Below are 14013 nucleotides of genomic sequence, written 5' to 3'. Positions count from 1 at the left end.
AGGGTCTGACCAGGCAGGCTGTCAGGAGCCAAGGACCTGGCTCTCAGAGGAGCAGTGACAGTAGGGAGCTCCTGGGGAAGAGGGACTATCCATGATCGCGAGGCTTCGGGGAGTGTGGAAGACTCTCAGGAGCCGGTCGGCGTCTGGTTGGACGCGGGTTCGAGCCGCGTGTACGTACTGGAGGGAGATGGTAAGACTGGACCGGGAATCCACCTCACAGCCAGGCGCCGGCCGCGGCTGGACCGGCCGGGCGGCCGGGGCGGAGGAGTCGAGCGGGCAGAGATGGTGGGCGGCTCTCCAGGTGACCCTAGTTCCCTGAGATCGCCGCCCCGGCAGCCGGCGCCCACGTGTTCCCCCCTTTGTGACAGGGAGAGTTTCCGGGCCTGCGGGTCCTGGCGGGGGCGGCCTTGCCCCGCCTGCGTGTACGCGCACCACCGTGTCCGACACTGCCCCGGGGGCCGCGCCGCCCGCCGCCAGCCGCCTGCCGCTCTCACGAGGAACAGCGTGGGGCGCGGGGCGCTGGGCGCGGACGCAGGACGAGAGGACGCCCCCGGGCACCGCGCTCCCGTCAGGCGCCGCCACGGGCACCTTGTGCGGGTCCTCGGGCCGGGTGGCGAGGGCGGCGCCCAGCGGGCAGCTAGGGAACTGGCCCAAGAGGGTCAGCTGGCCCTGCAGGTGGAGAGCGTTCCCCACCCGGTATCGGGGAAGAGCCCAGGAGGGAGCAGCCTGATGAGGACCGAAGGGGAGGTCCATTTGCCGAGGCCCTGGCGTCCAGCTTCCTCTTTGAGCCTCATCTCCTCATGTATGAGAAAAGGGTGACGGCCGGGCGCGGTGGCTCACGCCTATAATCAATCCCAGGACTTTGGGAGGCCAAGGCGGGCGGATCACCTGAGGTCAAAAGTTCCAGACCAGCCTGGCCAAGATGGTGAAAGCCAGTCTCATGCCTGTAATCCCAGCACTCTGGGAGGCCGAGGCGGGTGGATCACAAGGTCAGGAGTTCAAGACCAGCCAGGCCAAGGTGGTGAAACCCCATCTCTACTAAAAATACAAAAATTAGCCAGGCGTGGTGGCGGGCGCCTGTAATCCCAGCTACCCCAGAGCCTGAGGCAGGGAATTGCTTGAACCCTGGAGGTGGAGATTGCAATGAGCCAAGATGGTGCCACTGCACTCCAGCTTGGAGACAGAGCTGAAGTATTTGTAAAAATACAAAAATTAGCCAGGCATGGTGGCACACACCTGTAATCCCAGCTACTTGGGAGGCTGAGGCAAGAAAATCACTTGAACCTGGAAGCGGAGATTGCAGTGAACTAAGATCATACCCCTGCACTCCAGCCTGGGTGACAGAGTGAGACTCCATCTCAAAAAAAAAAAAAAAAAAAATTAGCCGGGCATGGTGGTGGGCATCTGTAATCCCAGCTACTCGGAGCTGAGGCAGGAGAATCACCTGAACCGGGAGGCGGAGGTTGCAGTGAGCCAGACCACACCAGTGCACTCCACCCTGGGCGACAGAGCAAGACTCCCATCTCAAAAACAAGAAAAGGAGGGTCATACTAGGTGGTCTCTAACGGTCCCTTAAGGCTGAGAAGTCTCATCTGTTATCATGAACTCTTTGCTGAATGAGTGAATGAAGTTTAGTAATTCCCAGTCACAACTTTTCTCCAAAATATAAATTACATCACTTGTATTTATCTTCTGTACATATTCAGAAAACATGTACTGATTTGGTTGGATTGGCGAAGTCCGGTAGCATGAAGTGCATCTTATAACACTGTCACATTAATGGAAGGACACCAAGCACTCCAGTTGCAGGTATGGTATAAGCAAAAGGCCAGAGGGAGAACATGCAGGTAGGGGCATGTTGGGGAAACATGGTGAACAGCAACTGTATTATATGCTTTATACCAAGGAGAGTAGTGGGAAGCTGAGTTGGATTCTTGGCTGGGTTAATGGAGAGTAACAGGGACTTGGATGAATTTGACATCCTTTTCCACATCCCAGCACCCTGCCCAACACACAGTAACAGAACCAAAACACGAATTTGCATCATAAATTTTATTCCCGATGCGGGACAGATTCCTTCCATCCCCAAATGAATCACATGCTGCCCTGGAAAGACCTAGGAAACTCTCCTACCATCTCCAGGGAAGTAGTGAGAAAGGCAGGTGCTGGGGACTGGGAAGGCTTTGAAGTTTCCCAGCCTACTTATCCTCCCCTTCTCAAGAGAGGATAGCTGTTCCCTATTATTCCTCTCATCCACTCATCCCTTAAAAAAAACCCACAAAACCATCATTAGTAAAAAAACAAAACCCCTTCAAGTATTCGGGGTTAGGGGTTCTGGGCTGGGACTTGGGGTTACAGGTCACCAATGAAAGAGGGAGGGGAAGAGGAGGAGGAGCCATCACTGTTTCTGCTGCAGGGCTTCCTTCCTTGCCGCATCCTGCAGCAACTGTGTGTCGACCTCGTCTGCTGGCAGCTGCACATATCGGACCACTGAGCCCCGAATGAAGCAGTTCTTCACTGATAACTAGACAAAGATGGACAAATGTGAAAACACCCTTAAAAATGTCCTCTAACCACCCAGAGGCCTCCTGCTTTATTTCCTCTTCTCCACAGACCCCAACTTACCATGTGAGGATATTTCTCAGGGTCTGTGACACTGATGTCAGTTAGTTTGATGTTGAGATACTAGGAAAGGAAGATGAACACCATTATTATTTATTTATTTATTTATTGAGACAGAGTTTTGCTCTTGTTGCCCAGGCTGGAGTGCAAGGGCACCATCTTGGCTCACTGCAACCTCCACCTCCTGGGCTCAAGCGATTTTCCTGCCTCAGCCTCTCTGGAGTAGCTGGGATTATAGGGATGCGCCACAATGCCCGGCTAATTTTTTGTATTTTTAGTAGAGACAGGGTTTCACCATGTTGGTCAGGCTTGTCTTTAACTCCTGACCTCAGGCCTCGGCCTCTCAACGTGCTGGGACTATAGGCGTGAGCCACCACACCTGGCCGAATAACACCATTATTAACCCTAGAGACATGATGTAAGAACCCAACCCTCTCCTTCCCCAGGAACCAATTCTGGGCCTTTACTATATCTCACCTGATCCACAGAATGGAGGGTTCCACAGATGCTGTCAAGGGCAGAGGGAGAGAAGAATCAAATTAGTTTATAACAAAGTCAACATAGAGGTGACTTCAGAGCTGGGATGAGAACATGACTGGGAGAAGTCAAGGACTTGAAGTCAGAAAAAGGTACAACCAAAAGGGGAAATTCCTAAGCCCTGGAGTAGGAAAGACGGCTAACAGAGTAGTTTATTTTCAACCCGACATCCCGACATCTCCTCTCCCTAAACCAATCCAATTTTTTTTTTTTTTTTTTTTTTTGAGACGGAGTCTCGCTCTGTCACCTAGACTGGAGTACAGTGGCACGCACGATCTCAGCTCACTGCAAGCTCCACCTCCTGGGTTCACACCAGTCTCCTGCCTCAGCCTCCCGAGTAACTGGGACTACAGGCGTCCTGCTAATTTTTTGTGTTTGTAGCAGAGACGGGGTTTCACCGTGGTCTCGATCTCCTGACCTCGTGATCCACCCGCCTTGGCCTCCCAAAGTGCTGGGATTACAGGCATGAGCCACCGCGCCGTTTTTTTTTTGAGACGCAGTCTTGCTCTGTCACCCAGGCTGGAGTCCACTGGCATGATCTCAGCTCACTGCAAGCTCCGCCTCCCGGGTTCATGCCATTCTCCTGCCTCAGCCTCTGGAGTAGCTAGGACTACAGGCACTCACCACCACGCCCAGCTAATTTTTTTGCATTTTTTTTTGAGACGGAGTCTCGCTCTGTTGCCCAGGCTGGAGTGCAGTGGCCGGATCTCAGCTCACTGCAAGCTCCGCCTCCCGGGTTTACGCCATTCTCCTGCCTCAGCCTCCCGAGTAGCTGGGACTACAGGCGCCCGCCACCTCGCCCGGCTAGTTTTTTTTTGTATTTTTTAGTAGAGACAGGGTTTCACCGTGTTAGCCAGTATGGTCTCGATCTCCTGACCTCATGATCCGCCCGTCTCGGCCTCCCAAAGTGCTGGGATTACAGGCTTGAGCCACCGCGCCCGGCCTTTTTTGCATTTTTAGTAGAGACAGGGTTTCAGCACGTTAGCCAGGATGTTCTCAATCTCCTGACCTCGTGATCTGCCCGCCTCGGCCTCCCAAAGTGCTGGGAGGGATTACAGGCGTGAGCCACCGTGCCCGGCCCCCTTTTTTTTTTTTTGAAATGGAGTCTCACTGTCGCCCAGGCTGAAGTGCAGTGGTGTGATCTTGGCTCACTGCAACCTCAGCTTCCCAGGTTCAAGTGATTCTCCTGCCTCAGCCTCCTGAGTAGCTAGGACTTCAGGCGCATGCCATCATGCCCGGCTAATTTTTTATTTTTAGTAGAGATGGGGTTTCACCATGTTGGCCAGGCTGGTCTTTAACTCCTGACCTCAGGCAATTTGCCCACCTCAGCTTCCCAAAGTGCTGGGATTACAGGTGTGAACCACTATGCCCGGCCAAACCAACCTATTCTTCATAGCTACCATTAAACAACTGGTAAAGGCTAGACGTGTGTTCTATATAGTATTTGTAATCTTTACAGCATCTTTTGAAGTAGTTACTACCTTCCAGGGGCTAAGAGAGGTTATTTTAAACTTTCTGAGTTTAGAACAAACAGGAACTTCAGTCCAAGTCTGTCTGACTCCCAAAACCATCAGCTTTTTTTTTTTTTTTGTGAGACAGGGTCTCACTCTGTGACCCAGGCTGGAGTGAAATGGCGTGATCATGGTTTATTGCGGCCACTTGAGTAGCCATGATTACAGGCGTGAGCCACCATGCCCAGCTGATTTTTTTTTTTTTTTTTGTAGAGAAAGGGTCTCACTGTGAATGTCGCCCAGGCTAGCTATTTTCAAACATTTATTGCTTTGGAACCAGAGCCCCATATGTAGATAAAGGTAGGCGGCATTACTCTTTTTTTTTTTTTTTGAGACGGAGTCTCGCTCTGTCGCGAGGCTGGAGTGCAGTGGCCAGATCTCAGCTCACTGCAAGCTCCGCCTCCCGGGTTTACGCCATTCTCCTGCCTCAGCCTCCCGAGTAGCTGGGACTACAGGCGCCTGCCACCTCGCCCGGCTAGTTTTTTGTATTTTTTAGTAGAGATGGGGTTTCACCGTGTTAGCCAGGCTGGTCTTAAACTCCTGACCTGGTGATTCACCCGTCTCGGCCTCCCAAAGTGCTGGGATTACAGGCTTGAGCCACCGCGCCCGGCGGCAGCATTACTCTTGATGATCCAGGCAAGAGTGATGTCCTCTCCATTCTCCAATCCTCGAGCCCCTTAAAATGCTATTTGAGGAATGCTATCAAAACACCAGCGCTCTTTGAGAGAATGGTGCAAAAATTTAAAAAAACACCCTTTGGCTGGGCACCGTTGCTCAAGCCTGTAATCCCAGCACTTTGGGAGGCTGAGGCAGGAGGATCGCTTGAAGCCAGCTGCAGAACAGTCCAGACAACACAGCAAGACTTCATCTCTAAAGTTATAAAATAAAATAATTGTGTCCGCGCATGGTGGCTCACGCCTATAGTCGCAGCACTTTGGGAGGCTGAGGCGGGTGAATCACGAGGTCAGGTGTTCGAGACCAGCCTGGCCAACATCGTGAAACCCTATCTCTACTAAAAATACAAAAAATTAGCTGGGCATAGTGGCGGACGCCTGTAATCCCAGCTACTCGGGAGACTGAAGCAGGAGAATCACTTGAACCAGGTAGGCGGAGGTTGCAGTGAGCCGAGATCGAGCCACTGCACTCCAGCCCAGGTGACAGAGTGAGACTCCATCTCAAAATAAATAAATAAATAAAAATAATCATAATAAATAGCAGTTTAAAAAATGTCCTTATCTTGCCAAAAATAAAGTTAGCAGTTCTCTGTTGGGACTCCAATTTTTGTTAAAATTCTGAAAGTCTTTAAAACCCAGCGTCCAGGCCATGCACAGTGGCTCATGCCTATAATTCTAGCACTTTAAGAGGCCAGGGTGGGCGGATCACTTGAAGCCAGGACTTTCAGACCAGCCTGGCCAACACGGCAAATCCTCATCTCTACTAAAAATATAAAAATTGTCCGGGTGCGGTGGCTCATGCCTGTAATCCCAGCACTTTGGGAGGCCAAGGCGGGCAGATCACAAGTTCAGGAGATCAAGACCATCCTGGCTAGCACTGTGAAACCCTGTCTCTACTAAAAATACAAAAAATTAGCCAGGCATGGTGGCATGCACCTATAGTCCCAGCTACTCAGGAGGCTGATGCAGGAGAATCGCTTGAACCCAGGAGGCGGAGCTTGCAGTGAGCCGAGATCCTACCACTGCACTCCAGCCTGGGCGACAGAGCCAGACTCTGTCTCAAAAAAACAAAACAAAACAAAACAAAACAAAACAAATTAGCCGGGCATTGTGGTGTGTACCTATAATCCCAGCTACTCAGGAGGTGAGGCATGAGAATCACTCGAACCCAGAAGGAAAAGAAAAAAAAAATTTTAAACTAAATATAAAAATACAAAAATTAGCTGTGTGTGGTGCACGCCTGTAGTCCTCACTATACAGGAGGCTGAGGCATGAGAATCACTTGAATACAGGAAGTAGAGGTTGCAGTGAGCCAAGATCACGCCACTGCATTCCAGCCTGGGCGACAGAGTAAGGCTCTGTCTCAAAAAAAAAAAAAAAAAGAAGCGGCCAGGCGCGGTGGCTCAAGCCTGTAATCCCAGCACTTTGGGAGGCCGAGATGGGCAGATCACGAGGTCAGGAGATCGAGACCATCCTAGCTACGGTGAAACCCTGTCTCTAGTAAAAAATACAAAAAACTAGCCGGGCGAGGTGGCGGGCACCTGTAGTCCCAGCTACTCGGGAGGCTGAGGCAGGAGAATGACGTAAACCCGGGGGGCAGAGCTTGCAGTGAGCTGAGATCCGGCCACTGCACTCCAGCCTGGGCGACAGAGAGAGACTCTGTCTCAAAAAAAAAAAAAAAAAAAAAAAAAAAGAAAAGAAAAGAAAGACCCACCTATATATGCTATAGAAATTAATTTAAATGAACTAGTACAATACTGGGCAATCATTATTATTTTTTGAGATAGAGGGTGAGTCTGCCTAAAAACAAAAACAAACACCCAGTATCTCAAACCCACTGCCTCAGTCATGTTCTCACCATATTGCTGGCTGCTGAAAAACATGTGACAGCACCCCACCATCTCCATTAGTGAAATAACATTTAGGAATTGCAGAAAGTGGTGTCTTTTTTTTTTTTTTGAGACGGAGTCTCTCTCTGTCGCCCAGGCTGGAGTGCAGTGGCACGATCTTGGCTCACTGCAAGCTCCGCCTCCCAAGTTCCAGCAATTGTCCTGCCTCAGCCTCCCGAGTAGCTGGGACTGCAGGCACCCACCACCATGCCCAGCTAATTTTTTGTATTTTTAGTAGAGACGGGGTTTCACCGTGTTAGCCAGGATGGTCTCAATCTCCTGACCTCGTGATCCACCCGCCTCAGCCTCCCAAAATGCTGGAATTACAGGCGTGAGCCACTGCGATCGGCCGTGGTGTCTTTTTATTAAGTCCCTTAAGGAGGAGGAAATACATAGCACAAAAGTGGTCTGACAACAAGCATAAGAGAAAGAACTTTTGGCCAGGCGTGGTGGCTCACACCTGGTTTGGGAGGCCGAGGCGGGAGGATCACTTGAGGTCAGGAGTTCGAGACCAAGCTGGCCAACATGGTGAAACCCCATCTCCACTAAAAATACAAAAAAATTAGCTGGGAGTGGTGGTGTGCACCTGTAATCCCAGCTATTCAGGATGCTGAGGTGGAAGAATCATTTGAACCTGGGAGGCAGAGGTTGCAGTGAGCCAAGATCGCACCACTGCGCTCCAGCCTGGGCATCAGAGTGAGACCCTGTCTTAAGCAAAAAAAAGGAGAAAGATCTTCTTTCTCATCCCAACAGAAAAGTCACTTTAGAGCCACATACATGTTGGCTCACACCTGTAGTCACTGCACTTTGGGAGGCTGAGGTGGGAGGATCACTTGAGTCCAAGAGTTCAAGACCAGCCTGGGCAACATGGCCAAGACCCTGTCTCTATGAAAATTTTTAAAATTAATATAAAAAGGCCAAGTGCAGTGGCTCACGTCTGTAATCCCAGCACTTTGGGAGGCTGCGGCGGGTGGATCATGAGGTCAGGAATTCAAGACCAGCCTGACGAAGATGGTGAAACCCCAGGTCTACTAAAAATACACAAATTGGGCCGGGCACGGTGGCTCAAGCCTGTAATCCCAGCACTTTGGGAGGCCGAAACGGGTGGATCACGAGGTCAGGAGATCGAGACCATCCTGGCTAACACGGTGAAACCCCGTCTCTACTAAAAAATACAAAAAACTAGCCGGGCGAGGTGGCGGGCGCCTGTAGTCCCAGCTACTCGGGAGGCTGAGGCAGGAGAACGGCGTGAACCCGGGAGGCGGAGCTTGCAGTGAGCTGAGATCCAGCCACTGCACTCCAGCCTGGCGACACAGCGAGACTCCGTCTCAAAAAAAAAAAAAAATACACAAATTAGCTAGGTATGGTGGCAGGCGCCTATAATCCCAGCTACTTGGGAGACTGAGGCAGGAGAATCACTTGAACCTGGACAGCAGAGGTTGCAGAGAGCCGAGATCGCGCCACTGCACTCCAACCTGGGCGACAAAGTGAGACCACGTCTCAAACAAAAATAGAAAAAAAAGAAGGCTGGGCACGGTGGCTCACTCCTGTAATCCCAGTACTTTGGGAGGCCAAGGTGGGTAGATCACAAGTCAGGAGATCAAGACCATCCTGGCCAACATAGTGAAACCCCCTTCTCTACTAAGAATACAAAAATTAGCTGGGCGTGGTGGTGCATGCGTATAATGCCAGCTACTCGGGAGGCTGAGGCAGGATAATCACTTGAACCAGGGAGTCGGAGGTTACAGTGAGCTGAGATAGTGCCATTGCAGCCTGGCAACAGAGTGAGACTCGTCTCGGGGGGAAAAAAAAAAAAAAGGAAAAAAAGAAAAAGAAATGTTACTGGGGCCGGGCACGGTGGCTCATATCTGGGATTCCAGTACTTTGGGAGGCTGGGGCAGGCAGATCACGAGGTCAGGAGTTGGAGACTAGCCTGACTAACATGGTGAAACCCTGTCTCTACTAAAGATACAAAAAATTAACCAGGCGTGGTGGCGTGTGCCTGTAATCCCAGCTACCAGGGAGGCTGAGTCTGGAGAATTGCTTGAACCCAGTAGGCGGAGGTTGCAGTGAGCCAAGATCGCATCATTGCACTCCAGCCTGGGTGACAGGGCACGAATCTGTCTCAAAAAAAAAAAAAAAAGGTACTTTAGGGCCTAGGGTTATAACACAACAGTCAGGCTTCCCAAATAAAAGACCCAGTAAGGAGAAGAGAATCAAAAACAAGTCATCACACCAAATTGCCTAAGACTGCTAGTGATTTCCATACTTGTCTTGCTCTGTGTCCCCAATCTATACACATCGATACCACCTGCATGGCCAGTGCCACAAACGGAAACCTCTGTTCTAAAATGCAACGGCCCTTAAGTTCCTCTCCTCACCATTCCCTGCCATGTCAACGTGTAACCCACGAAGAAATTAAATCACATAGAAATGTGGAAGACAACCAGGCACATGGCACATGCCTGTAATTCCAGCACTTTGGGAGGCCAAGGTGGCAGGACTGCTTGAGCCCAAGAGTTTGAGACCAGCCTGGGCAACACAGTGAGACTCTGCCTCTCCAAATAATTGAAAAATTAGCTGGGCATGGTGGCATGTAGCCCCACCTATTCAGGAGGCTGAATGAGCTATGACTGTGCCATTACACTCCAGCCTGGACAACACAGTGAGACCCCCATCTCAAAAAAATAAATGTGGAAGACACTTTTGGGAAGAGAATACAATTGACCCCATCTTTCTAAAGGATAACGAGATAATAGGTATCAATATTTTAAATGTACTTTTTTTTTTTTTTTTTTGAGATGGAGTCTCAGTCTGTCGCCCAGGCTGGAGTGCAGTGGCCTGATCTCAGCTCACTACAACGTCCGCCTTCTGGGTTCAAGCAATTCTCCTGCATCAGTCTCCCGAACAGCTGGGATTACAGGCACACAACACCACGCCTGGCTGATTTTTGTATTTTTAGTAGAGATGGGGGTTTCACCATGTTGGACAAGCTGGTCTCAAACTCCTGACCTCAGGCATCTGCCCGCCTTGACTTCCCAAAGTGCTGGGATTACAGGTGTGGGCCACTGCATCTGGCCTAAATGTACATATCATTTAAAGGACTGTACAGATAAGTACAGGGCCAGGCATGCTGGCTCATGCCTGTAACCCCAGCACTTCGGAAAGCTGAAGCAAGAGGATTGCTTGAACTCAAGAGTTTGAAACCAGCCTGAGTAACAAAGCGAGACACTGTCTCTAATTTTTAAATAAATAAATATTATTTTAAGAAAGAAAATAGGACTAGGTGCAGTGGCTCACACCTGTAATCCCATCACTTTGGGAGGCCAAGGCGGGTGGATCACAAGGTCAAGAGTTCAAGACCAGCCTAGCCTAGATGGTGAAACCCCTTCTCCACTAAAAATACAAGAATTAGCTAGGCATAGTGGTGGACGCCTGTAATCACAGCTCCTCGGGAGGCCGAGGCAGAGAACTGCTTCAGCCCAGGAAGCGGAGGCTGCAGTGAGCCGAGATCGCGCCACTGCACTCCAGCGTAGGTGACAGAGACTCCATCTCAAAAAAAAAAAAAAAAAAGCCAGGCGCAGTGGCTCACGCCTGTAATCCCAGCACTTTGGGAGGCCGAGGCAGGCGGATCACAAGGTCAGGAGATCGAGACCATCCTGGCTAACACGGTGAAACCCCATCTCTACTAAAAATACAAAAATTAGCCAGGTGTGGTGGCAGGCGCCTATAGTTCCAGCTGCTGGGGAGGCTGAGGCAGGAGAATGGCATGAACCCGGGAGGCAGAGCTTACAGTGAGCAGAGATCACACCACTGCATTCCAGCCTGGGCGACAGAGCGAGACTCTATCTCAAAAAAAAAAAAAGAAAAAAGAAAAAGAAAAAGAAAAAAGCTGGACATAATCATATTTCTGTTCTGTATCACTTACTAGTTTTGTAGACTTGAACAAGTGGTATAGCTGATCTAAGCCTCAGTTTCCTCATATGTATAACAGCAATAGTACATATTACTTAGGAGTGTTTGAGAAATCAATCAATAAATGTATTCAGAATAGTGCTTAGTCAATAGGTCTTCAGATATTATTTTTCTTTCCTTAAGCACCTATCATACAACTGGCCTATACTAGGTATTAGATACACAGTAGCATATCTAATACGTAGGTTTCACCATGTTGGCCAGGCTGGTCTCAATCTCTTGACCTTGTGATCCACCCGCCTCAGCCTCCCAAAGTGCTGGGATTACAGGCATGAGCCACCATGCCCAGCCTATGGCCTGTTCTGTTTTTTTGTTTATTTTTTTGAGATGGAGTCTCGCTCTGGTTGCCCAGGCTGGAGTGTAGTGGTGCCATCTTGGCTCACTGCAAGCTCCACCTCCTGGGTTCATGCCATTCTCCTGCCTCAGCCTCCCAAGTAGCTGGAACTACAGGCGCCCGCCACCACACCAGGCTAATTTTTTGTATTTTTAGTAGAGACGGGGTTTCACCATGTTAGGCAGGATGGTCTCAATCTCCTGACCTCGTGATCCGCCCACCTCGGCCTCCGAAAGTGCTGGGATTACAGGCGTGAGCCACTGCGCCTGGCCTGGCCTGTTCTTTTTTGAGACATTCTTCCTCTGTCACCCAGGCTGGAGTAAAGTGGTACAATCATGGCTCACTGCAGCCTCGACCTCCTGGGTTCAAGTGATCCTCCCACCTCAGTCTCCCGAATAGCTGGGACTACAGGCATGTAAACCACATCTGGCTAATCTTTTATAGAAATGGTTCTATGTTGCCCAGGCTAGTCTCGACGTCCTGGATTCAAAGTGATCCTCCTGCCTCAGCCTCCCAAAGTGCTGAGATTACAGGTGTGAGCCACCATGGCCAGCCTAGTACTTACTCTTTATTTATTTTTTTTGAGACAGAGTCTCACTCTGTCACCCAGGCTGGAGTGCAGTGGCGTAATCTCAGCTCACTGCAACCTCTGCCACCCAGGTTCAAGCGATTTTCCTGCCTCAGCCTCCCAAGTAGCTGGGATTACAGGCACCTGCCACCATGCCCGGCTAATTTTTGTATTTTTAGTAGAGACAGGGTTTCACCATCTTGGCCAGACTGGTCTTGAACTCCTGACCTCGTGATTCACCCACCTCGGCCTCCCAAAGTGCTGGGATTACAGGCATGAGCCACACGTCCAGCCCATGAGCCACCACACCTGACCAGTATTTACTCTTTAAACTGTATATTGCTTTGTATTGTTTTCCAATACACAATACAATCCCCAAGCTTATCTGTAAATTTAAGGCACAAGGCATTTATTTATTGTTAAATTTTAAAATTTGTCTTAGAGATGGGGTCTTGCTCTATTGCCCTGGCTAGAGTGCAATGGAGTAATCACTGCTCACTGCAGCCTCAAACTCCTGGGCTCAAGCAATCCTCCCTCCTCAGCCTCCCAAAGTGCTGGGATTACAGGCGTGAGCCACTGCACCCCACCCATTTATTTCTTTTGTTTGTTTGAGACAGAGCCTCGCTCTGTCACCCAGGCTGGAGTGCAGTGGCGTGATCTGGGCTCACTGCAAGCTCTGCCTCCCAGGTTCACGCCATTCTCCTGCCTCAGCCTCCAAAGTAGCTGGGACTACAGGCGCCTGCCACCATGCCTGGCTAATTTTTTGTATTTTTAGTAGAGACAGGGTTTCACCGTGTTAGCCAGGATGGTCTTGATCTCCCGACCTCGTGATCCGCCCACCTCAGCCTCCCAAAGTGCTGAGATTACAGGCGTGAGCCACCGCACCCGGCCATTTACTTCTTCTGTACATATTCCACCTCACCCAGCCCTCAAATATTTCTCAAATTAAAGAGGTTCCAGGGCCCTGGGCACACCCACCCCCAACAGACTTGTTGGAACAGGTACCTACCTCAGGTCATTCTTGAGTTCCACGACCACATCCTTGCCCACAAGGGACTTGAAAAAAGAATAGAAGAGCTATTGGGAGAGAGGGGGAAAACCATCATGTGGGAAGGAACATGGTAGGGAGGAGTGTCCCTTGACAGTATTACCAAATACCGGTATTGTGAACCCCATTGCATCCCTAACAGTTCTCAAAATTTCACAGGAAAGAATAATTGGTTGAGAGGTGAAAGGCTGGAGCCCAAATTATTCTGCACACTGCATTGAGCCCATCACCTAAAGTCCCAGAGAGGCTCTGCCCTGCATACCTCGGCCTCCCCAGTGTGCTCTCTCAATCGACCACCTTTCTCGGGTACCTGCCCACTCCTTTCAATGAATTACAGAAAACATCCCATCCGCACCCTGCCGAAGCTTGCCTGGCAGAGAAGTGCTCTAAGGTCTAACTTTTCCGTCTCCCGCTGTCCCCACTGAATCTCTCTCAGGGTTGGGGTTTTTTTCCTCATCATGGAAAAAAAAAAAATCCCATTTGCTCTCAGGTGTCTCCTCAACGAACTTGAGGAACAGGACTAACGATGAAGATAAAAACTCCGGACCTAACTCCAGCCTAGGGGGACAAAGGCCAGACCCCCCTGCCCCAACCGTCCGAGATCCCCGAGGGCGACCCCTTTTGACGTCACGGTACCCACCATGGTGCTGGCGCAGCGGGCAGCGGGCCGGAGCGAGAAAAGAGCCGGATGCTGAGAGCAGGTCTGGGAGAACCGAAGCGCGAGCCCGCGCGTGGGGCGAGGCGGGACCGCGCAGGCGCAGCGGGAAGGGACGCAGAACCCTCCAAGCGCTGAAGGGTAAAGCGCGGCCGACTTGCGGCTGGGGAGCGCAAGCTGGGTAAAACCGAGGGGAGGAG

At 50.6% G+C, this 14013-nt stretch overlaps 3 protein-coding genes across 7 annotated transcripts in view; 1 reads left to right on the top strand and 2 right to left on the bottom strand.

Annotated features, from left to right (window-relative positions):
• Positions 1 to 386, bottom strand: part of VARS1 (valyl-tRNA synthetase 1) — an 18816-nt gene extending 18430 nt beyond the window's left edge. Inside the window, exon 1 of one of the 3 annotated variants that reach the window (XR_011623848.1) lies at positions 179 to 325. The gene's annotated coding sequence lies outside the window, so the exon portion shown is untranslated. Of the gene's footprint in view, positions 1 to 178 lie in introns of all 3 variants that reach the window. The other 2 variants (XM_011768828.2, XM_011768827.2) reach the window with 2 other exon arrangements.
• LOC105497610 (uncharacterized) overlaps positions 1 to 2578 on the top strand; it is a 2673-nt gene extending 95 nt beyond the window's left edge. Inside the window, exons 2-4 of the mRNA XM_071096124.1 lie at positions 18 to 802; positions 1707 to 1809; positions 2417 to 2578. Coding sequence (XP_070952225.1) covers positions 18 to 802; positions 1707 to 1708 — 787 coding nt within the window. The 3' untranslated portion in view covers positions 1709 to 1809; positions 2417 to 2578. The remainder of the gene's footprint in view (positions 1 to 17; positions 803 to 1706; positions 1810 to 2416) is intronic.
• Positions 2036 to 14013, bottom strand: LOC105497612 (LSM2 homolog, U6 small nuclear RNA and mRNA degradation associated). 3 transcript variants are annotated; one of them, XM_011768829.2, is made up of 5 exons: positions 13799 to 14013; positions 13120 to 13187; positions 3100 to 3130; positions 2626 to 2685; positions 2036 to 2524 (listed from the first exon to the last, which is right to left on the bottom strand). In XM_011768829.2, exons 1-5 carry the CDS (start codon positions 13799 to 13801, stop codon positions 2399 to 2401), a joined length of 288 nt encoding a protein of 95 aa, XP_011767131.1. In that variant the 5' UTR covers positions 13802 to 14013; the 3' UTR covers positions 2036 to 2398. The 3 variants fall into 3 exon arrangements, with proteins under 3 accessions (XP_011767131.1, XP_070953354.1, XP_024653674.1); XM_071097253.1 differs by lacking the exon at positions 13799 to 14013 and adding an exon at positions 13514 to 13764; XM_024797906.2 differs by lacking the exon at positions 13799 to 14013 and adding an exon at positions 13529 to 13762.

The sequence above is a fragment of the Macaca nemestrina genome, chromosome 5 (genome assembly GCF_043159975.1).
Source record: "Macaca nemestrina isolate mMacNem1 chromosome 5, mMacNem.hap1, whole genome shotgun sequence".
Taxonomy (NCBI): domain Eukaryota; kingdom Metazoa; phylum Chordata; class Mammalia; order Primates; family Cercopithecidae; genus Macaca; species Macaca nemestrina.
The sequence above is the reverse complement of the archived record's forward strand: the minus strand, read 5'-3'. Positions and strand labels throughout refer to the sequence as shown.

Coding starts and splice junctions, on each gene's coding strand:
- LOC105497612 (XM_071097253.1), bottom strand. CDS start 13,618: ATGATGAGGAAAAAAACCCCAACCCTGAGAGAGATTCAGTGGGGACAG. Junction 3,131..13,119: donor GAACTCAAGAATGACCTGAG/GTAGGTACCTGT, acceptor TGCCCTTGACAG/CATCTGTGGAACCCTCCATT. Junction 2,525..2,625: donor CTGAGAAATATCCTCACATG/GTAAGTTGGGGT, acceptor ATCTTTGTCTAG/TTATCAGTGAAGAACTGCTT.